Source organism: Sminthopsis crassicaudata, chromosome 2 (assembly GCF_048593235.1).
Source record: "Sminthopsis crassicaudata isolate SCR6 chromosome 2, ASM4859323v1, whole genome shotgun sequence".
In the NCBI taxonomy this organism is placed as follows: Eukaryota; Metazoa; Chordata; class Mammalia; order Dasyuromorphia; family Dasyuridae; genus Sminthopsis; species Sminthopsis crassicaudata.
In genome coordinates, this window is record NC_133618.1 from 233,701,932 (window position 1) to 233,726,541 (window position 24,610).

General features: G+C 33.6%; 1 protein-coding gene across 2 annotated transcripts in view; it reads left to right on the forward strand.

The window, feature by feature from the left end:
• Positions 1-24,610, forward strand: part of ARFGEF2 (ARF guanine nucleotide exchange factor 2) — a 109,091-nt gene that overhangs the window by 70,838 nt on the left and 13,643 nt on the right. For both annotated transcript variants that reach the window (XM_074288552.1, XM_074288553.1), the window contains exons 20-28: positions 1,189-1,317; positions 2,165-2,323; positions 4,138-4,285; positions 5,684-5,783; positions 7,116-7,156; positions 7,261-7,430; positions 16,983-17,134; positions 18,574-18,746; positions 21,325-21,485. In XM_074288552.1, the coding sequence (XP_074144653.1) occupies positions 1,189-1,317; positions 2,165-2,323; positions 4,138-4,285; positions 5,684-5,783; positions 7,116-7,156; positions 7,261-7,430; positions 16,983-17,134; positions 18,574-18,746; positions 21,325-21,485 (1,233 nt within the window). The remainder of the gene's footprint in view (positions 1-1,188; positions 1,318-2,164; positions 2,324-4,137; positions 4,286-5,683; positions 5,784-7,115; positions 7,157-7,260; positions 7,431-16,982; positions 17,135-18,573; positions 18,747-21,324; positions 21,486-24,610) is intronic.

Sequence of the window (24,610 nt, forward strand, 5' to 3'; positions counted from 1 at the left end):
GAAATACTTAGTAACTATCAACACACTATACTACTACAGTTCCAAAAAAACTCAGGACAGAGATTGGAACATATTTTTTTCTTTTTCTTTATCTTGCTTTAAAAAAAAAAAAAAGGCTAATTTTGTTTTTTTCATGACTATACATATTTGTAATGGATTTTGTTTTCCTTGTTCTCTCAATATTGGTACGGGAGAGTGGAGAGACAAGAGAATTTAGAACTTAAAATGCAATAGAAATTGAATTCAAAACAGTTTTTAAAAAATAAAAGTTATAGGAGGCCAATGTATTATTGAATAAAGACATGACATGATTAGACCTGTTTTTAAGGGAGATCAATTTGACATCTGGCAAGTGGAGAAAGAACTGAGGCACTGATCCTAGTAGTCCTGGATTGAGATGATAAGAGAGCAGGGTGGGTACCATTGTTAAGGGAAAGAAAGGTGTGTGTGTGTGTGTGTGTGTGTGTGTGTGTGTGTGTGTGTGTGTGTGTGTGTGTATACATATATATATATATATATACATAAAACTCCTAGGTTTCCAGCCTGAGTAACTGGGATGATGGTGGTTTCCTATATAGTAATAAGAAAGTTAGGAAATGGGGATGGAGATGGTGTTGGTGGAGATAATTAAATTTTAGACATATTGAATCTATGGGACAACTAGCTCTGAGATGACTATTGGCAATTTGAGATGTAAGATTAGACTAGTGAAGAACTTTATCTAGACCAGGAGAGAAATTAGGGCTGGATAAATAGGAGAATCGAGAGAGTAATAATTTAGTATTTGATTTAAAAAAAAAAAAAAAAAAAACTTGAACTGATGAGATCACTAAATGTAACAGTATATATAGAGAAAAGAAGTTTGTATAACCAAAATAACAATATATAAAATATATATAAACAACATAAGTGGGGGGGAAATCATTGAAAAGAAGCCAAATTCTGAGTAATTGAAAAACTATTAATGGACCTGATGAAATAGACTTTCCCTCCTCACAGCAGAGAGACAGTAATCTACTAAAATCAATGTATTTTATTCATCATGAGAATGGGCTTGGTGTCAGATGTTTTTTATTCAATTGTTATCTCTCCTTTGATAATAAAGGAGAATAACAGGTGAATTATGTCTAGTTTCTCATACCAGAATGAAATGGCTTTAAAAGATAACCTTTTTTTTTTTTTTACCAGCTTGTGTGGACCCCACTGTTGGCTGCATATAGCATTGGACTTCAAAACTGTGATGAGACTGAAGTAGCCTCTCTGTGCTTAGAAGGGATAAGATGTGCAATACGGATAGCCTGTATCTTTGGAATGCAGGTGTGTATTTCTGTCTCTGAGGCCTGGAATAATCAGGATTTCACATCCAGGGATTTGCAATCACAGAAAATTTGTAAAACTTTTGTAATGGTTTTGTTACCTTAGTTATGTAAGCCATGTCCTAAGAGTTATAGACTATCCTGTTGTTTGTATTTATGTTTGTGATTGGTTAATATGTAGTTATACAGTCATTTCTTGCCTAACCATACTCTAGGGCAAGGATTCTTTTCCTTGCTTGTGTCATGGACTGTTCTGGTGGTTTCATGAAGCCTAGGTACTCTTCTCAGAATAACTTTTTTTAAATGCATGAAGTAAAATACAAAGGAAACCAATATATTGAATGACAGTTATTTAAAAAAAAAAAAAACACCACCAACAACAAATTAATGGGAATTTTAGAGTAAGAATCCTTATTCTAATGGAAGACAGCAGGAATTCATACAACCTAAGTATCCCAAAATATTTCCTCTGCTAGCTTCCCACGTTGGCTAAAATTTGTCTGTTACGAGCTTGTGCCTTAGGAATTAAAAAAGATATTGATTCAAAAAAACTCTTATTAGAATACAGAGTCTAGGAAGAACTAAATCCTCTTTGCCTGAATTTCCTTATCTGTAAAATAAGCTGAAAAAGGAAATGGAAAATGACTCTAGTATGTTTGCCAGGCATGCCCCAAATTGGATCACAAAGGATTAGACATGACTGAAAATGACTGAACCATAATTGTCTTCTCTGTCATTCTTGGATTCCCAGAATTTAGTACCTGCTTGTAGTCAGTGCTTAACTACTAATTGATTTACTGAACAACTGAGTGCTGGTTAACTATCTTCTCTTTTTTCTTCCATTTTAGTTGGAACGAGATGCCTATGTACAAGCTCTTGCCCGTTTCTCCCTGTTGACTGCTAGCTCTAGTATTACAGAGATGAAACAGAAAAACATTGATACCATAAAGACCCTTATTACAGTAGCTCATACTGATGGCAACTACCTTGGAAACTCCTGGCATGAGGTACATCTCTTCAAATCTTTTTGGCATTATAGGACACCTCTTGACGTTTCCCTATGATTAATAGTCTATTCTAGGAATTTCCTTAGAATATTGTCTGTCTACCTTCATGCTTATACTTCTAAAAAGTAGCATTTCCCAACCTAATTTGGTCACAGAACACTATAAGCTTGAAATATTTTAGCAGACACTAGAAAATGCTAGTACAAGTAACCTCAGCATATGAAAAGGAATATTGGGGAAACTTTGGCACAAAAGGGAGGAAATTTGAATACGTTTTCTTATTTGAAAAATTAGCTGCTTCTTTTTTTTTTTTTTTCCTGTGGCAATTGGAGTTAATTCACTTGCCCACAGCTAGGAAGTGTTAAATGTCTGAGATCAGATTTGAACTCAGGTCCTCCTGACTTCAGGGCTGATATCCACTATACCAGCTAGCTTCCCCAATTAACAAATATTATAATCATTTTAAAACATATTTAGTATTTAGAGGTGATAGATAATGCTAGTATACATTTTCTCATGGAATCCATTTTCACATCAGGCAAAGCACTTTTGGAAAATGCTGCTGTCAAGATACTTTCATTTTTCTTTCATTTGAAGTAGTCAAAAGCTACCAAAGTTGGAGGTCTTTTTTGGTTTGGGGTGGCTTGAGTATGAGTGCCCTCCTCAGAACTCTTCCTTAGGAAGTGAACTGGAAATCTACACATTAGTTTTTTAGTGTCAGAGACCTTGTGGATGTTAATGTGAAGTGTATCTGAGAGTGGTTGCAGATCACTAACTTAACTAACATGGACTTCAGTCAGGTCTGACTCTCCATGATCCCTTTTGGAGTTTTCTTTGCAAAAATATTGAGGGATTTTTCATTTCCTTCTCCAGCTCATTTTACAAATGAGAAAACTAAGCCCAAAAGGGTTAATTTTCCCAGGGTCACATAGCTAAGAACTATCTGAGACCAGATGTGAACTCAGGAAGATGAATCTTCTAATTCCAGGCCCAGTACTCTATCTACTGGCTCACCTAGAATGGATTAAGGGCTCCTCTGTATAAACTCCCTGATGGTTTTCCATTGTCTGAGAAAGGCAAAGCCTGTTCCAAAGCTCCACTGGCAAAGGAATTAAAGATGTACTTTTCTGTGTTAATTATAATTAGATATGTTTAAGTTAGCATTTGGGTAAGAGAGTGTCAAGAAGCCTAGGAGTCAATCTGCCCCATCTTGAGGCTTAGTCACTAGCTTTAGAAAACTTTAGGCAAGTCTCTGAACCTTCCTGTAAATGATGGGTAATGAAAGTTAAGATTTTTTAAAGTTCACCTGAGATGATGTATTTAAGTGCCTTATAATTAAATGATGCTATGTAAATGTGTACTTCTATTGTTGCTGCTGTCAATAGTAGCTCCCACCACACCATTCTTCAGAACTAAAGAGATTGTATATTTTATTTTGTATCCTCTGTGTCCAGCACTTGGCAAGTAATAGTCACAAAGTAAACATTTGTTACATAATATTTTAGGGTTGGTGTAGCTATTATTCATATATTTAGAACAAGAAACTAAAGCACTACAAGAAACTTGTGATCTGCCAACAGCTGCACAGCCAGTTAAATGCTGGAGACAGAATTCAAATATAGGTCTTTACCCCACACAATTTCGACCCCACCATTCCTATATTATTGTTTCATAATCATCTTCAAAGACATTGTGTTCTTTAGGTAAATGATCCTAAGTTACTAGATTTATTTCTGTCTTAAAAAGGGAATTGTATAATGTTTTAAAGATTTTAATGTGATTCTTATTCTCCTACGTGTCCATTATTTGATTAGATCTTGAAATGTATTAGCCAACTGGAGCTTGCTCAGCTGATAGGAACCGGTGTGAAGACTCGGTATTTGTCTGGATCTGGACGTGAAAAAGAAAGTAGCCTGAAGGGCTATACATCAGCTGGAGAAGAATTCATGGGCCTGGGATTAGGTAACATCAATGAATCTGACAATTGGTGGCTGTATATTTTTAACCAAATTAAGACAAAGTGTGTATCTTTTTGCCAGGGCTGTCATGACTTGTTTCTCATGTATTTTATTTACCTCTTTGTCTTATCAATAGAAAAGGAAGTGTTGCTTCAGCTTCCTTGATCATGATAGACTATTGAGCAAATGTTTTTCTTTCAAAAATCAGCAGGCTGTTATTTTATTCTCTTTGCTAAATTGGGAAAAGCTATATGTTCTTTAGACCCAAAACGGGTAGCATTGAGTGTTAGAAATATTTTTAAATTTTTACTTCAGGAGGGTCTCACATGGAAGGTTTTTTGATAATGGTTGTTATATGTTGATACTTTGATTGGGGGAATTTGTCTTTTTACTTTAGCAATTTATAATTGTATATTGGTTAAGTCCAATTTTCTTTTTGATGATTAGCACTTATTACAACTGAAATTAGAGAGGAAGGAGATTAGCTTTTCTTTGTAAAGTAGAGGTACTTCTTAAAATGGGAAGATATGAGATTCTAAATGTTCAAAGTTGTTCAGCCTAATTATCACAAGATCCCTTTATTTGTTTGTTTGTTTTGGAGGAGTCACACATAATCAAGGATATGTGTGACTAGAAAATGAGGTTAGACTAGTCAGTGAGGAGAGTGAAGAATCACAGGTAGATTATGTGTTGCACTTTTAGTCCTTTATGAGATGATCTGCAGCATACTGGAAAGACCCTCTGGAGGAATCAGCATTATTGAATGGAATAGACTAGAATCAAATAACATAAAAAAGAAGTGGAAAGACAATTTTCAGAAGAACTCATCTCTAGTGATGATCCCCAAGTTAATGTTAGCATATATAAAGATACTTTGTTCTAAAGATATGTATATTTTGAAGCAAAGGGATAGGGACTGGACCTATATTATCATTTGTAAAATTAACTCCCTGGTATAGAAATTCCCTCTACCAAAGCAGGTTGACACCATCTCTGAAACTTTTAGTTTTAGGGAGTTGCCTAAAATACTAAGTAACCTGCCCTGGGTTAAATAGCTGGTATATATAGGACTTAAATTCAGATTTTCTGGGTTCTGAGGCTACTGCTTTATCCACTGCTTCATGCTGCCACTCTTGAATTAAAACAATAATTAGTTTAATTTTAAAATTCTTTACATTGTCTTTGAAGGATATTGTTTTGGGATAAGGTGGTATTTTTGTTTTGTTTTTTTTGCATTCTTTAGCTAACTAAATGACATATTTCTCTGGTTGATATTCATGTAAGTTTACATTCCCATAGCACAGAATCATGAGATAATAACTTATCTCATAGAATTTATACACACACACACACACACACACATAATACACATATGTAAATATAGACGTATGTCATGTTTCAGGTAACTTAGTTGGTGGTGGAGTGGATAAAAGGCAGATGGCCAGTATTCAGGAATCAGTTGGTGAGACAAGCTCTCAGAGTGTGGTCGTGGCTGTGGACAGGTAACAATTTTGACTTCTGATCAGACTTGAAATATAATTGGGGGTTATTTCTATGTATACCATCTATGGGAATATATTTTGGGAAAGAATTCCAAATAACCACTGCTGATTGGGAAGTTGAAATCATATCCATTGGATGATTCCCAAATGCTTTATTTACTCTTGAAATTTGTTGACTTTTAAAAATTGGTTTAACAATAACAGCATCTGCCATTTATAGAGTGATTTAGGGTTTGTAAAATGCTTTCCATTTAGTACTTCATTTGACCTTCATGATAACTTTATAAACTAGATACTACAGGTATATTGCCCCCATTTTACAGATGAGGAATATGAGCTTCAGAGAGATTTAGTGACTTTCCTATCATCACAAAGTAAGTGTCACAGGCAGGATTGAAACTCAGTTCTGTCCAGACTCCAGGTCCAACACTCTTTCCATTACCTCTGCTCAACTGTGTTTTACAGGCTATTATTAAAACTAGCTCACATTCCCTTAGTAAAAATATATACTTAAAGCTCATTCCTGTGGCCCTTTTCAGTTTACAAAGATCAAAAGGAAACTGAAGCTCAGGCAGGTAAAATGATTTGCCTTGTGGTATCAGAGCTAGTGAAAGTCACAGATCAGACTTATGCTCGGGTCTTCTGACCCCCAAGTTTTTTCTGCTGTGCCATCCTGAGCATACAGTATCAACATTAAACGAGACACTCAGAAGTCATCTAATTTAGCCTCAGAAGAATCCTGCCTCACAGGATCTGACTCTGAAGCCCCTTTTTCCATTATCCTCAAGAGAGAAGACATGGAACAGTCAGATAAATCTAAAATAATATAATCATTTGGTAAATTTCCCAGAGTTTACAAGTAGATTCCATATCAACTTTTGTTGATTTTTTTCTTTGATTATTTTCTTCATATATTGAATTTGTAAATCCTAATTAATATCAATTACAAGGTACTTTTTGAACATTTTAAATATGTTTTAATTCTGTTTTTTTTTTTTATACACAATCCACACAACAGTATTATGACTCTTTCATCTTCTACAATTTCCATATTCCCATTTCAATTATAGGCAAGGGATTTTGAAAAAGTATTCTTTCATGCTTTGATTGCCTTTTCCCCCTTTTTATAAGTAGTTAATCACTTTTTGTTTCTCAGCACACATTCATAAAACTGATTTTAATCATTTTTCTGTTTTATATCTGTTTACATTATAATTTATTATTAGAATAATTACAAAATTGAACTGTTCAAAGTTCATCTCTCCCAAATTCTTATTTTTAAAAACTGCTTAAGATAAAAAAAATTTATTACATATTTAATTGGCTCCACAGAATATTTACTGGATCTACTAGGCTGGATGGAAATGCAATAGGTATGTATATTTAACTTCCTAGAAAATTTAAAAATGCTTCCAGTTTGAAAGCAGCTGAAAAGTGTTAACTTGGTTATTTGTTTCTGGGTAATTTTTGCCTATAGTTGATTTTGTTCGCTGGCTGTGTGCTGTTTCTATGGATGAACTGGCTTCACCTCATCATCCACGCATGTTCAGCTTGCAGAAAATTGTGGAGATTTCATACTATAACATGAATAGAATTAGATTGCAGTGGTCACGGATATGGCAAGTGATCGGTGACCATTTTAATAAGGTAAGTTTTCAAAACTGAAAGTTATCCTATGTTTTGAATACCCATTTGAAAATTATTTAGCATCAGGCTTATCTTTTAAGGTACATTGATTCCATATTTTTTTCAGTCATCACCTAAGATGTTTCTATTACTAACAACCCATTTCATTGAATAACTGTGTCTCAAGTGAATTGAAACCTAATTTTATCAAAAATATTATAAGAAACTTCTTGCTGGGGTTAAGTGACTTGCCCAGAGTCACACAGCTAGGAAGTGTTAAGTGTCTGAGACCAGATTTGAACTCGGGTCCTCCTGAATTCAGGGCTGGTACTCTATCCACTGCGCCACCTCGTTGCCCCTTGAGAAACTTCTTTATCTGGAATCCAAATGACTAGAAGACTCGCATAACCAGTGTTTTGATATGAATATGTGTTTGTATATGTATGTATGATGTATTAATTTTGGGAGGACAGCAGGTCTACCATTTTATGTATTTGGGAACTCTGACATGAAAACTACCTCCTCTGATCAAACTTTAGGCTCTAGAAAGTTACCAGAGGCCCCAAGAGGTTAGATTGTCTGCCCAGGTTTATACAGCCACTATGTTTGGAATAAGATAAGAATATGGTTTTTCCTCCCTCTAAGAGTGCTCTTCTAATTACAAAGCTATGCTAATTTTTTAGGTTTATATTGGGTATTTATTTTCATAACAATGATTGTGTCTGTGGTACTATCAATTTTCCCCAGTTACCCTGATTATGAAATTATAGATATTTTTAATCCCCTTGATATCCCTTGATGTTTTCATCTAATCACTAAGTCCTATCATGTCTTCTTTTGTAAATATATCTACTACTCCCACCTTCTCCTAAGCTATATTTCTCAGGTGGGTGAATGTAATAAGATCTTCTTGCCTCCAGGCCACCTGTATCTATTGCCAGTCTAATTTGTAGACAATTCCCTTTTAAAACATTTGCTAGATTTGGTGATCTTATAGAATCATAATATTTAGGAATATCTATTCTGAACAAAAATTCCCTCAACTGTGGCCTTGACAGATACAGCCTCTGCTTGAAGACCTCCATTAATTAGAAAACTTATTCCCCACAAAAGCAGTGCAATCTATTTTGGGACAACTTTCATGGTTGAGAAGGGTTTCCTTATGGCTTCCTTCAAAATGTCCTTCTTTGTTCCCTCTGTGGCTTTGATGTCTGCCCTGGGACTTAGCAATTAATTAGACTATCAGCAAATATTTATTTAGTATTGACTGTGTGTGAGGTGGTATACTAAATTTTATGGGGATACAAGTGAAAAGTGAAAGTCTTCCCTTGAGGAGTTTGCATTTTAATAGGATTAGCAAAATGTACATATATTTACATATGAGGTTAAATACAATACTTAGATGTTATGACTGAATCCAGCACTTCTTCCATTGTGCCAATTCTTTGGAACTTTTGCTGGAGAGGCAGATAGAAAGAAGGTATTATTAGGATCCTGGCTCCAAGCTGAGGAAGCAGTATGGATGGGCAACCCTTTATTTATCTGTATAGGAAATGTGTAGAGTGAGATTTCCCAGTGATTCACATTAAGATAGCCCTGCTTAACATGTTGAATGAAAAAGGATTCAAAACTATCTCAATTGTCTAGATAAATAAACCAACACAGTATTATATTTACTCAGATGCATCTGTGATCCCATCATTTTAGTCCTTCTTTGCAATGCTACAGATCCAGGGCCAGTTTTGTCCACATTCCTATAAATTTAATGCAGTAGAACCATGTGGTATAATGGAAGGCATAGAGAACTTTCCTGTTTTCTCTTGACATTGCAAGGATGCAGTATGGCACAAAGGCTGTCTCAATCCCTTCTTCTTTTCTAGGTCTTTGATATATGTTTCAGTCTGCTTTTATGTACTATGTGCTTCTCAATTGTTCTCACAGTAATCATTTTTAATTCTTCAGAGACAAAACTTAATAAAACTAAATGCAAAGTCTTACATTTAGATTTTAAAAAAAAATCTCAACTAACGAATAAGAAAAACATAACTGGAATCAATTCCTGTGAAACAATTTTTGAGGACTTTAGTGAACCAAACTTGCATGTAAGGATCACTATAAGTAAACTTTTATTAGAAATAGCTATTGTCTTTTCTATATCTGGGATTTGAGTTTGAAATTCAACTCATTGTTTTATTGTTATTATGTTTGTTACTCATGATACTTATCACTTCAAACTTTTATGATCCTATCCTGTAATCACAGTGTCAGAATCTTAGAGCTAGAAAGACCTCATTTATATGTGAGGAAACCAAAGTCCAGAAGGTTTATGTGACTGCCTAAAGTTATACAGGTAGTAGTAGTCACCAAAGGTGAGATTTGGTACCATACTTCCTTGGCACTTAAAACATTTTTTTTTTAAAATCATCTAAGAAGATTTTTTTCCCCTAGCATAATTTTGTAGTAGTGAGACCTACAAAAAAAAAAAAAAAAAAAAAAAAGCTTTTCTCTGTATGGAGAGGCAGGGGGGAAGAGTGATAGCAGGGCCTAGAGGCCCAGTGATTGAGATTAGTGATAATATCCAAAGTCAGATACTAATTGCTATCTGCTTGACAGAAATCAGCATCTCAGACTGTGTAATAAAATGTTGGTAGCAGTAGCTTTAGTCTAGAAACAGCAAAATTAATGAAATAACTTTTCCTAAAAAGGCTCAACTGAATGAATCAAATTTCAGAGTTTAGAAAGAGATAAATTACTCTTTTTTTTTCCCCCCCCCTGAGGCTGGGGTTAAGTGACTTGCCCAGGGTCACACAGCTAAGAAGTGTTAAGTGTCTGAGACTAGATTTGAACTCGGGTCCTCCTGAATTCAGGGCTGGTGCTCTATCCACTGCACCACCTAGCTGCCCCTAAATTATTCTTTAAGCAGAAGTAGCATGAAGCATATATAAACTTGAGAAAACTTCTCTGAGAGGCTAAAAAAAGAGCTAAAACATCAACAGCATGCTCCCACACGCATGTGCGCGCTCTCTCTCTTTCTCTCTCTCTCTCTCACACACACACACACACACACACACACACACACATCCCTATGGTGAGATTGGCATCCAAGGAACCAGAATTGCAAAGGATTACTGCTCAAATTCTGTGTTTGAAGTAAGTCTGACAGCCTTGAATTGCCCAACAGAGTACAATGATGTATAAACTGGAATAAACTAAAGACAAACTAGAACAAACTCCTAAAAGACCTGAGAAATGTATGCTTGAGAACTTAATTAGGCAAAAAGTTAATAGTGAAGAGTTGCATAGGTTGTTGAATAGAGACATTTTGAAAGACAGCTAGCCCAAAGATATATAGCATAACTTGAAACAGAGCTGGTTTATGGGTAGGGCTTACTTTTGAAAAGTGTTTCCTTTATATTAGCTTTATAAATCTTCTAAGCTCCTGTGTGGTAAATCAAATTATACTATAGAGTAATTCAATTTTTTCAAAATATCTTGAAAAGGAAACCAAATATATTGAAGTAGTCATGAAAACCTTTTCCCAATTATTTGATATTTTCCCAATTACTGTTACAGTTAAAAAACAATTTTTAACATTTGTTTTTAAAATTTTAAATTCCAGATTCTGTCTCTTCCTCTTTCCTCCCTCAGCCTCAATTGTGAAGTTATGCAAATTATTTCTGTAAAAGTCATGCTGCAAAAGAAAACTTAGATTCCCCTCCCTCCAAAAAAAACTTCAAAGAAAAATACAGTTAAAAATAAAAAAGTATGCTTCAATTTGTATTCAGACACAATCAATTCTTCTCTGGATATGGATAGCATTTTTCATCATATGGCCTTCAGAGAAGTCTTGGATCATTGCATTGCTAAAAAGCAAAGTCATTCACAGCTACTCATCCCACAATATTGCCATTATTATTTACCTAATATATATTAGTTTGCATGAAGTCATAGAAGACTTCCCAGGTTTTTTCAGAGTGCATTCAGTTCTTCATTTCTTGTAAAATAAAGTATTCCATCATAATCACATATCACAATTTATTTAACCATTCCCCAATTGGTGGGTATCCCTTCCATTTTCAATTCTTTGCCCTGAGAAAAGATCTGATATAAATATTCTATGTATAGGTCCCTCATCCTTTTTTGTTTTTGTTTTTTTAAATCTCTTTTGGGGATAATGCCTATTAGTAACATTGGTAGATCAAAGGTAATGCATAATTTTATAACCCTTTAGGCATAATTCCAAACTTCTCTGCAGAATGATTGAATCATTTCATAATTCTATCAACAATGCATTGATGTCTTTTTTTTCCCCATATTCCTACCAATATTTGTCATTTTGCTTTTCTGGCTCATTAGCTAGCGATCTTATAGGTATGAGATGTTACTACTATAGGATAATTCTATATATAATGGTTATAACCGAAAGCAGGATTGGAAAGGGGTTGGGGGTAGGAGTCAACAAAAAGTCATTTAAACTATAGATTTTTTTTGTTTAGTATTCTGGACAAGAAAGAAGTGTTGCTTACACTCAAGAATACAAAGACCTTTCTTTGTTGCCTAAAAAAAAATCATATATCAAGTGCTTCAGTGAGAAAGAAAATATCCCTAAGTTAGTCAGTTTTTCTTTATGTGTACCCTGCCCTATATGAGAACATTTAGTTGGCTCTGCTTTTATTGGTTTGAAAATAAATGTATTTATTTTAAATCTCTTGTTAAACCAGCCTTTCCATTTGGGGTTTGAAGTGGTTTTCTATATAAATATATGTAGATAAACCACTTTGAGAAAATGTCTTTTATTTTTAAAATATGATTGCAGCCATCCTATGTTTTCCCCTTTTCTCTAACAGATATGGAGGGGATGTTGGGAGTGGGGGGAATATCTGAGAATTGAATATCTGAGAACTGATTCTTCAGGCTGGAATTCGTACTTGAAGTGTTTAAAAATTTAATTAAAACAAAGACCAATTACTCAAATAACATCCTTCCCAAAATACTCAGGGAGCAAAGTAGATAGAATGTGATAGATGGGGAATGAAGAACTGAATTCAGTTCTTGCCTCGGCCACTTTGCCTTAATCAGTTTGTTTCTTCATCTCTGAAAATGGGGGATTATTATAGTATCTCTTTCCCTAACTTGTAAGGATCAAATGAAATTACATCTCTAAAACACTTTGCAAACTTTAAAATGCTATGTCAGTGCTACTTATTATTATTCATTAAAAAGTACCTAAAGAGTACAAGCAATACTTATTTTATATAGTCTGCCAAAATAGTTACCTGAATATCAAACATTATGTGAGTGAGAAAACTGTATTTCAGTTGATTTTTGCTGTTTTTCTGTAATAGCTGAAAATAGATACCATATGTAATCTACAGAACAGACGGTAGATTGTCCATGTATTCGTTTTCAATTTGCAGTGTTTTTTATTTACAGAACAATAAAGTTGATTTCTTGCTGACTTTGAAACTATCCTCACTACTTCTTTTCTTAAAAGTTTATCTCATTGGTTAAAGGGTGTAATCAAAGAAGTTTTCAAAATAAAAATATATATATATAAAAATTTTTCTAAACCACTGCTGTTACTGCTGTTGCTACTACTACTACTGCTATTACTACTAAGATAATAAGATAATGCAAGTCAAAAACAACTTGAGGTTCTACCTCATGTCCACAGAGATACCCAAAAAATGGAAATAGTGTTAGAAAGACAGATATACTAATGTGTTGGTGTAATCAAGAACAGAATTATGTGGAAGAAATTACTCAAAAGTATCCATATTCTTTGATCTAGAGATTCCACTGCTTCCACTGTTGGGCATAAAGGAAATTAGTGATAAAAAGAACCACTTCATGTATCCCAGAATATGTACAGCAGCCCTTTTTGTTAGCAAAAGCCTAGAAACTAAGTACTTACCCACTGATCAAGAGATGGATAATCAGATTGTAGTATATGACCAGAAAGAATTATTACTGTTCTGTAAAAAACAATTGTGATGATTATAAAGAAGCATAGAATAATACGAACCGACCTAAAGTAAATGAGTTAATCAACAAGTATTTATTAACTACTTATGTAAGTGATAGAAGTGATAGGCACTGTACTGTCAACATAAACAAGAAAACAGTATTTACAATTCCCTCTGTATGTAGTTGAAAGAAGAACAAATCATTAGACTCTTTACAGCTCTGTCTTTTCATTTACAACATTTACTTAATGTTATTAAGCAGAATGCTATGGAAAAGTTAATTGCTTCTGATAAAGTCCTTCATATCTCCTATAAGTTCGTAGAAATTGCTTTCTGTGCACTTTGTAAATTAGAGCAGACCAAACTTTATCCAATGTCACTAAATTTCTGCTGTAATTTCACTTACCATGTTATTGCCCATCTATGATATTTACAAGATTGTTTTTAGAGAATTAATCATATGTTGTAACATTGTTATGCTCAATATTTTATTTTATTTTATTTTTTTCTGAGGCTGGGGTTAAATGACTTGCCCAGGGTCACACAGCTAGGAAGTGTTAAGTATCTGAGATCAGATTTGAACTCAGGTCCTCCTGAATTGAGGGCTGGTGCTCTATCTACTGTACCACCTAGCTGCCCCTCAATATTTTATTTTTGATATACTTATTAATGACATAAGATATTTTGCCTGTGTCTTCCTTCTCAAGTTCCATTGACAATAATAATCTACATTTTCTGGATATTTTAAGTACCAAATGTGCATTCTTAAAAGCAGCTAGGTGGAACAGTAGATGGAATGTTGGACTTATACTCAGGAAGACCTGAATTTAAATCTTTCCTCAGACACTTATTAGCTGTATGAACAAGTCACATAGTTTCTTTCAGTCCCAATTTACTCATCTGTAAAGTTAGGAGAATAATGGTACCTGCTATGAGGTTGTTGTGAGAATCAAATGAGATGATTTATGGACTTAAATTACTACATAAATAGTAGTTATTATTATATACATTGCTAAGTGTTTTCAGGACAGTTTAATTGCTGTAGCATACATTTTCATGCTTTACTATAATGTGGAAAAGTGTTAGTGGCCTGTGAGCTTAAACCCCAAAGTAAATTGTACTGTGGTCAAAATAAATATCTTTTAATAGCATAAAACAAAATATGTTATGTGTATTATATTTCTTTGAGCTTCTACTGCTCAGTTATGTATTGTGCCTGTCATGGCAAATTTGGAAAAAAAAAAATCTTTAATCCTAGGTTCCTGTTTGGGCCCAAAGGATTGCTTAATTCCTGGACTTGGACCTAAAGATTCTTAGACTTCTAGAGACAGAAAGAATTTTAGAGAAATTTCATACAAATGTTAGGTCACAATACTTCCTAAATTAATCCACTTATTCAGTGCCATACCAATCAAACTCCCAAGAAATTATTTTATAGATCTAGAAAGAATAATAACAAAGTTCATCTGGAAGAACAAAAGGTTAAGAATTTCAATGGAATTAATGAAAAAAATGTAAATGAAGCTATAGCAGACCTATAATTATATTATAAAGTAGCGGTCATCAAAGCCATTTTGTACTGGCTAAGAAATAGAGTATCCGATCAATGGAATAGGTTAGATTCACAGGACAAAATAGTCAGTGACTGTAGTAATCCAGTGTTTGAAAAATTCAAGAACTCTAGTTTTGGGGATAAGAACTCACTATTTGACAAAAACTGCTAGGAAAATTGAATATGGCAGAAATTAGGCATTGACCCCATACCTAACATCTTATACCAAGCTATCAAATGGGTTCATGATCTAGACATAAAGAGTGGTATTATAAGCAAATTAGAAGAACAGGGGATAGTTTACCTCTCAGATCTGTGGAGAAGAAAGGGATTTGTGGCCAAAGAAGAACTGGAGTACATTGTTGAATACAAAATAGATAATTTTGATTACATTAAGTTAAAAACATTTTGTACAAGCAAAACCAGTGCAGACAAGATTAGAAGGGAAACAATAAAATGGGAAAACATTTTTACATTCAAGGATTCTGATACAGACCTCATTTCTACAATATATAGAAAATTGATTCAAATTGATAAGAATTCAAGCCATTTTCCAGTTGATAAATGGTAAAAGGATATGAACAATTTTCAGATGAAAACATTGAAATCATTTCTAGTCATATGAAAAGGTATTCTAAATCACTATTGATTAGAGAAATGCAAATTAAGACAACTCTAAGGTACCACTATCCACCTCTCAGATTGGCTAAGGTGAAAGAAAACGATAATGACAAATATTGGAGGGAATGAGGGAAAATTAGGACACTAATACATTGTTGGTGGAGTTGTGAACTGATCCAGCCATTTTGGAGAGCAATTTGGAACTATGCCCAAAAGACTATCAAACTGTGCTCTATGGGGCCTATATCCCAAAAAGATCACAAAGGAGTAAAAGGGACCCCCATGTGCAAAAATGTTTGTGGCAGCCCTTTTTTTAGTGGCAAGAAACTAGAAACTGAATGGATGCCCATCAGTTGGAGAATGGCTGAATAAGTTATGGTATATGAATGTTATTGTTCTATAAGAAATGATCAGTATGATGGTTTCAGAGAGGAGGCCTGGAGAGACTTACATTAGGTGGAAGCAGAACTTAATTTCTGAAGTCATAAAAACTATAATAACTTGACAGAGTATGAAAATTTCAGTTTTTGTTTTAGAATAATCCAAAAATGTTAAATAATTGGGTCCTTTCCCACCCCCAAATTGGAACACATACATAAAACTTAAATGGAACTGATTTTAAGTTAGAAACTTTTTTTTTTTTTTTTTTGAGAAACGTCTGCATATTTATCAAGTTTCTTTTATTCTTCACATTTGAATACCACTTTTTTTTTTTACCTAGTAATGCAATTCTTGGGGAAAAAAGTTTAATTTTGTATTATGACAAAATAATAATTAGCCAAAGAATGGGTATTGCATTTTTTTTTAAGTCCCAGATAAATTTAATTCTGGAAAAACTTATTTATTTAGGAGTCCACATTTTAAAAGCCCTATTAGCTTATTACTCTGAGCAGAAAATATAGAAGCTGGATTATTTTTTAATATACTGTTCCCATTTATATTTTTCAAAACCAAACTTTTCGTGAACTTGTCATTATTCCTTTTTTTTTTTTTTAAATCAATTTTATCTTAGTTCTGATGTTGAAATGTATTTCCAAGTATGGGTGATACATATACAATCTGTTGTTACACTAATTTTGTGCTAGAGCAAAACTAATCCTTACACAAAAACATACAAATACAAGTCTGGCCCCCAATATCTTTGTGCTCCAGTGGCCACCTACTTCATGGTTATTTGCTGATTGCAGATAATATAATATGTAATCATACATTATGAACTACCATTGTAAGAACATTACAATCCAGAATTTTCAAATATAATTTATTGTCTTTTTATATAAAAAAATTAAATCAAAATTCTAGAGAACAACTAAAAAAATTTAAAAATAATAAAAGGCTTTAATAAAAACATATTTACTTGTGGAAAAAAAATGTTATGTCACATTTTTATTCTTGTAGGCCTTATGTTTTCCCACACCTTCTCTTCATTATTAGGTTGGCTGTAATCCTAATGAAGATGTGGCCATTTTTGCTGTTGATTCACTGAGGCAGCTATCCATGAAGTTTCTTGAAAAGGGAGAGTTAGCCAATTTCCGATTCCAGAAGGATTTTCTGAGACCATTTGAGCATATTATGAAGAAAAACAGGTGTGTGATTCCTTTTCACCCCAAATCACTACAACCAAACCACAATATTTTAATTTTTAGAGTGGGATGAAATCTAAAAGATTATCTTGTCCATTGCCCTCATTTCACAGAAAAGAAAACTGAGGCCCAGAGATGGGACATGACTTAGTGAAGATTTTTTTCATATGATGATTGCAAAGCTAGGATTCCTGAATCTGCTGAATCCACTGAGCCACTCGATTCCTAAATTGACTCCTTACCCAAGATGGAATAGATTATGACTCTAACCTAAATCAAGTTTAGATAAGAGTCCCTACCCACAAAATGATTCTGTTCCAGGGACAAGGACATACCATAGGCAAATATGTATTTTCTACTAATCATTCATTATCTACAAAAATACCTAGATCATTGTGAATCTAGAACAGTAGCTAGTAAACTCCCTCCTTCCAGACAACCCCTGAATCCACAGTCCCTTCTCAGTTGCTGTAAAGATGAACTATAACTAAAAAGGAAGTCACTTGTAGGTACTAAAAAAAAAAAAAAAAAATTTAAGATATGGTCCTTGTTTTCATGAAGGTTATAGTCTAGAAGTGAAATGGATATAAACTTGTAAGGTAACATTAGAATTGAATTTAACTGAATGGATACCCATCAATTGGAGAATGGCTGAATAAATTATGGTATATGAATGTTATGGAATATTATTGTTTTGTAAGAAATGACCAAGAGGATGATTTCAGAGAGACTTACGTGAATTGATGCCAAGTGAATGAGCAGAACCAGGAGATCATCATACATGGCAACAACAAGGCTATATGATGATCAATTCTGATGGACATGGCTCTCTTCAACAATGAGATGAACCAAATCAGTTCCGCTTGTCCAATAATGAAGAGAGCCATCTACACCCAGAGAGAGAACCATGGGAACTGAGCGTGGACCACAACATAGCATTTTCACTCTTTCTGTTATTGTTTGCTTGCATTTTTGTTTTCCTTCTCAGTTTTTTTTTTCTTTCTAGATCCAATTTTTCTTGCAGCAAGATAATTGTATAAATATGTATGTGTATATTGGATTTAACATATATTTTAACATATTTAACATGTATTGGACTACCTGCCATCTAGGGGAAAGAGGGGAAAATTTGGAACAGAAGGTTTTGCAAGGGTCAATGTTGAAAAAATTACCCATGCATATATTTTGTAACTAAAAAGCTATTTTAAAAAAAGAATTGGGTTTAAAAGACAGATGGTAAATTCAATAGGAGAAGATGGAAGGACATTCTAGGCATAGGGAAAAGAAGAGGACAGTTCATATTTGAGAGAGTGATAGGAATACAGAATAATTTTATTAGGTTTGATGTAAAGGTAGGATATGTTTGTGGTGGCCTAATTACTTTAATGTAACTTTAAAGAATATTAATTCTAATTAGGTGTGTTAAATTCTCTTTTCTTAAGATCACCTACCATTCGAGACATGGTTATCCGTTGCATAACTCAGATGGTAAACTCCCAAGCTGCTAATATTCGCTCAGGTTGGAAGAATATCTTTGCCGTATTCCATCAGGCTGCTTCTGATCATGATGGGAATATTGTGGAACTGGCATTCCAAACAACAGGCCATATAGTCAGTAAGTAGTAATTAAATTTCACACAGTTAACATCTTATATTTTATATAATGTTTATATGAAATTCCTGTCCATAGAAATCAGTCCAAGAAAGTTAGAGTAAAATTAGAAAGGATGATTTCAGTTTTTAAGATGTGCTTATTCTTTAGATGATTTTAACTCAAAAATTGGGTTTTTGTTTTTGAGGAGAAGTAGAAAGGCAACACATTTATAAGAATCAGGATTTTCAAATCTTCACTCTCACATGACCTTCTTATTAAACATCTCTTTCTCAAATTCTTCATCTTCAAAATGGAGTGATAATATTTCTGTTGCTGAATTTTAAAGATAAGAGAATGATATAGTTTAGTGCTATTTAATAGATATTAGGAATTATTGTTTGTGCCAGCAAGTGGGGCAAAAGAATAAGATACTGAAGGCCACAGGCTAGCTTGATATAGTCTGGTACCACTGAGAACAGAATCATGTCCTTGGCCTTCCCCTTCTTTCTTCTTTTCACTTTTTTCCTTGGTCCTTTGATTTCCTTTTCTGTTCTTTGACAGTCTAAGGACACATATGCTGAGCTAGTCCTTTAAGGGATTGGGGAGGTTATTGGGCTTACTCTCTGGCAAAATTTAAAGGATCGGAGGAAGAATTGTCTTCCGGTATTTGGAGTTTTATGGGAGTTGGGGGTGAGCAGAGAAAGGAGAATAAAGAAGAAGAGAAGGAATGCTTTTAAAACCTGACATAATCTATTAAAATTGTGACTGTGAAAGCAGAGGAGACTAGTGTTTTGTATCCCACTTAGCTAGAAGTTGAATTCTTTTAATTTCTTGTTATTAGTTAGGAGATTTTTTTTTCTGTCATTTACATCTCTCATTGCATTTTAACCTCTTTGTGTTGCCATCACTGGATGGTCCCAAATTGGACCTGACCCCATGAAAGCATCTGCCATCTTAACTTTAAAAGATTTCTATATGGGCTATTTGAAAGATTTAAAAACAAGCCATTTCCTCATCAAATTTGAAACTATTATATATAGGTGGCAAAAATAGGTGTTTTTGCATCATTTACTTTGGTCCAATGTAATAAATATTTATTATTTGCCTATGATATGGCCCCAATTAATGAAAAGAGAACAATCCTTGCTCTCCAGGTGCTTGCAATCTAAAGGAAGCAGGAAAGTGGATGTGAGGGAAGGAAACAGGGACACCAGAGAGTAACTCATGCACAACAGCAGGACTAGTTTTATAAGAGTGCATATTTTTCCTTAATGTTTGTAGGACAAACACAAATTTTTTCATTTAAAAGTTTTTACAATCTGGCTATATAGCCTGTCTTTCCACTGATTCCATAAAGTCTCCTACTTGCTATTGTTCCCCATTCATGACTTCCTCTTGGTATTCCAACTTTGCCCTTACATAAGCTGTTTCTAAGTCTAGCATGCTTTTCCTTCTCACCTCATGGAGATCCCAGCTGTCTTCAGCGTTCAGTTAGTGTCACTTCCTTATAGAAATCCCTTGATCCTTCCACTTTTCAGTGTCTTGATAAATCCCTTTGTATTTATTTTGAGTATAGCCTGGATTTAATTGTCTTTAAACAAATTTAATTTGTCTCTCTAGTAAGAATGTAAAATTTTTGAAGGCAAAGACTGTCTCATTTTTGTATTTGTATCCTAGCTGCCTAGCATAGTGCTTATTATTCTGAAATGGATGTTTAAAGCTTTGCTTGCTTGATCAATCTAGAATTTTACAGTTTGAAGCAGTATCCTACATAGCTGTCATTTACAGTCTTTTAAAATGAAAGGTAGGTAGGTAGGCATATTCTCTTCATTTTATAAATAAGAAAACAGACATGAGAAAAACAAATGATTTATAAATTATAGTAACATTTATATAACATTATAAAGTTCATAAAGCACATAATACATTATCTCATTTGAACTTCACTACAAGCCTGTGAGGTAGGTTTTAGAGGTATTATCCTCTTTTGCAAATGAGCTTTTAACAAACTAACTGTAAAAAGTTAAGGGTGCTCAGAGAGCTAGTGAGTATGGATCTGTTAGTATTCTGTGATATAGAAGCAAGAGCACTAGATTTGAAGGCAAAAAATCTGGGTTTCATTCCCAGCTCTGTCACTAAATATCTGCCTGATATAGGGCAAATTGCTCCCTTTTCCCAGGCTCCAGGTTTTTTCTGTAAGGCATTAGCCTCTTAAATATTATAAACAACAGACCCAAGACCCTAACACAGTTCTAAATAGAAGCCATCTTTACTTTCCACTAAACTACACTGTGAAATTATATTATTTAGGTACATGATCTCCTAATTATGTAATTCATCAAATTCCCATATTCTAAACTGCCTTATCTTATTGTGTTTAAATTGATGGTGGTGTGATCTTTAACTATTTGTGCTTTCATGATATTCTTTGAAGTAGTTTTAACCAATTTAGACTGAGGTATATTTATTAAATTACTCAGGAATAAGTTTTTTTGAAAGCTTTGTTCTAGAGAAAATCATTGACACATTTCTCTGGTTTTAACTGTCTTTTTCATCTAACAAATACTTTTAAGTGATGACACAATTTATGTTTCTCCAGCAACTATTTTTCAGCACCATTTCCCAGCTGCAATAGATTCCTTTCAAGATGCTGTGAAGTGCTTATCTGAGTTTGCTTGCAATGCTTCTTTTCCTGACACCAGCATGGAAGCAATTCGACTGATCCGCTACTGTGGAAAATATGTTTCTGAAAGGCCCAGGGTAGGTTCACTTTTTCTTAGTTCACTTAGATTTGAAGAGGCAAAATGATTATATACTGTTGTTCATGTTACTTTTTGGTTCTTTAAAAAAAAAAAAAAGCAACCTAAGTATTTGTTTTGAAATAAATACTTCAGACAGAAATCGGCCATTTCTTTAGGAAATAACATGCTACTAAATGTGGATAGAAGTAAGACTAAGTTAAATCATAGTGGTAGTAATTCCAAAAATACCTAATACTTATTAAATATTTCTTCTCTAATTAGATTACATATTATATATTGTAAAACGCTCTCTCTGCAAGTCATACCTCCTCTCTGAAACTTAGAGTCTTAGAGAGTTGCCTAAATCAGGGGAAAATATGACTTGTACAGGAGACATGACTATCTTGTGTGAGAGAGGGATGGAAAAGCTTTATTCATTTTACACAATAATATGCAAATTCAATTAAAAATATGGGTTAACAGTGATCAATTCTGATGGATGTGGCACTTCTCCACAATGAGACTATTCAGATCAGTTCCAATGATCTTGTGATGAAGAGAGTTATCTATATCCAGAGAGAGAACTGTGGGAACTGAGTGTGGATCACAACATAACATATTCACTCTTTTTGTTGTTTTTTGCTTGCATTTTTTTTTTCTTTTTGGTTTAATTTTCTTATACAACAAGATAATTGTATAAGTATTTTGAATGCATATATTGGATTTAACATATATTTTTACCATGTTTAACATATATTGGATTACTTGCTATCTAGGGGAATTAGAAAGGAAATTAGAACATAAGGTTTTGCAAAGGTTAATGTTGAAAAAGTATCCATGTATATCTTTTGAAAATTAAAAAGCTTTAATAAACACATTATGTACTACATATTGTATTTAACTTATATTTTAACATATTTAACATGTATGGAACTACCTTTTAATAAAACTAAATGTGGTAAAGTAAACAAGAGCAATCTATATGAATTGCTAAAAAAATCTTTTTAAGAAAGAGACTACTTTCAAAACTAATGAAATATAGATAGAATACTTCGTGTAGAAAAGGGACACTGAAATTGAACCTTAAAGAAAGAGAAAGATATCAACAGGAGGAGATGTGGAAGCCCATGGGGAAAAGGTTGATTTAGGAGTCATTCCTTAGTCAATTTAATTTATTTTTGTTACTTATAAATTTATATGACATTTATAAATTTGTCATTTAATTTCTGTAAATTTAACTTTCTCACTTACAAAATGAAGCATTTGAATTAGATTATTTTTGCAGCTCCTTCCTAGCTCTAATAATATATGAATCTGTATTTTCTTTTTCTTAAAAAATAGATTTTTATTAATAACTTTTGTTTTTATATTACTTAAATTTCCCCATGTATTCTTCCTTTCTCCTCCCTGCATTTTCAGTCATCTTTTTGGATAAAGAATTTTAAGCAGAGAGGAGAAACATTCAGCAAAAAATAATAAGTACATCAATAAAAACTCTGATGTTGCATACCCATACAACACCCTCTCTCACACTTCTGCAAAGGAGTGAGGAATCTGTAATCTTAAATAAGAACAAGTCAATGGTGCCATTATTATCATTTTTTAAAAATTGGAAGTCATTTGTGAAGAGTTGATAGTTTTTGTCAAAGGATCTTACAGAGATTTAGAGCTGGAAAATACCTTAAAGATTATTAAATTCAACTCCCTCATTTTAGAGATAAGGTACTAAAGCCAAGAGAAGTTAAGTTAATTTACCTATAATCACACAGCTAATAGATGTATGAGGCAGGATTAGAACTCAGATTTTTCTGACTTGAAGTACAGTACTTTCTCCATTATGTCATGTTTCCCGATGGCAACTAATCCAACATCTTAGAGGTAGAATGAGAAGAAGGCCAATGACAAAACATTGGAGAACATTCACCTTTAGAGATAAGATGAGGAGCCAGTGAAGAAAAGAAATTGTTAAAAGCTGAAGAAAAAATCTCACATTTTTGTTAAAAGTCTTTTCATACATAAGTATGAAAAGTCATAATTATCAGAAGCTCATAAGTCTTTTCCTACAGGAAGTCTTTCCTGATTTTCTTAGTTATTAAGATTTTCTCTCTCTGCCTCAAATTTTCTTATATATTTAAGCATTTATGTGTTGTATTCTCCTGACCCTAATATAGTGCAACCTACTAGAGTTTATGCTATTCTTATAGCATACGAATATGCTTATGTCCTTATGTCTTCAGTGCCTAGCACTACTCCTCTTACATAGTTAGCACTTCATAAATACTTATTGGATCAGACTGGTATATCTGATGCCAAGGGAAGAGAGAATGTCCCCAAGTAGGGAATATCCAATACTGTCAAATACTACAGTGCCAAGAAGAATAAGGGATGAAAAAAGACCACTGAATTTATTGGGGGTTTAGCAAGAACTTTTAAGAAAATAATTTCAACAAGATGATGAGAACAAAACTTAGATTGCAAGGGAAAGACTGGTTAATGAGGAAGTAGTCATTAGATGTAAACTATTTTCAAGTTAAGCCTTGAAGGGGAATAAAGAGAGATGGATGTAATGAGGTAGTAGAAACAGTAGAATAAAGAAAGGCTTGTATAGTATTAAGGATAATACTTGATCTTATTTGTAATCAAATAAGAAGAAGTTTATAGTAGTTGAAGTTAGAAAGTTTGTTATGAAGGACACAGAAAAGGCAAATGATGTCTGAATGAGGGGGATGAGCTAGAAAAGATATAACTGGACTAAGGTAGGGTGAGTGAGAGTAGAAGAAAAATGGATAAGTTAAGGTGAAGGATGAAGACTGATCATTCGATATTCTTGAAGATGGTGCACTTTGAAGCCGTAATGTGGTGTGAAAATGTCCTTAACTGCATATAACTGAAGAGGTTAGAGAAAGAAGGCCCTTGTTATTTCAGATTTGATAGAGCTGCATTCTTCAAAGGCACAGACACTTGGACTGTCCATTGAAGTATTCCACTATGGTTTGATCTTTGCATTATATCTTGCATTCCCAAGTTTTCCACTGCATTTTAGAAATTTACATATAGGAATTTACTGGTGTGACATTAACAGCACCAAATGGTGAATGGACAGTTATCCATTTGTTTGCTATGTGTGAAAGGAGAGTCCCTAAG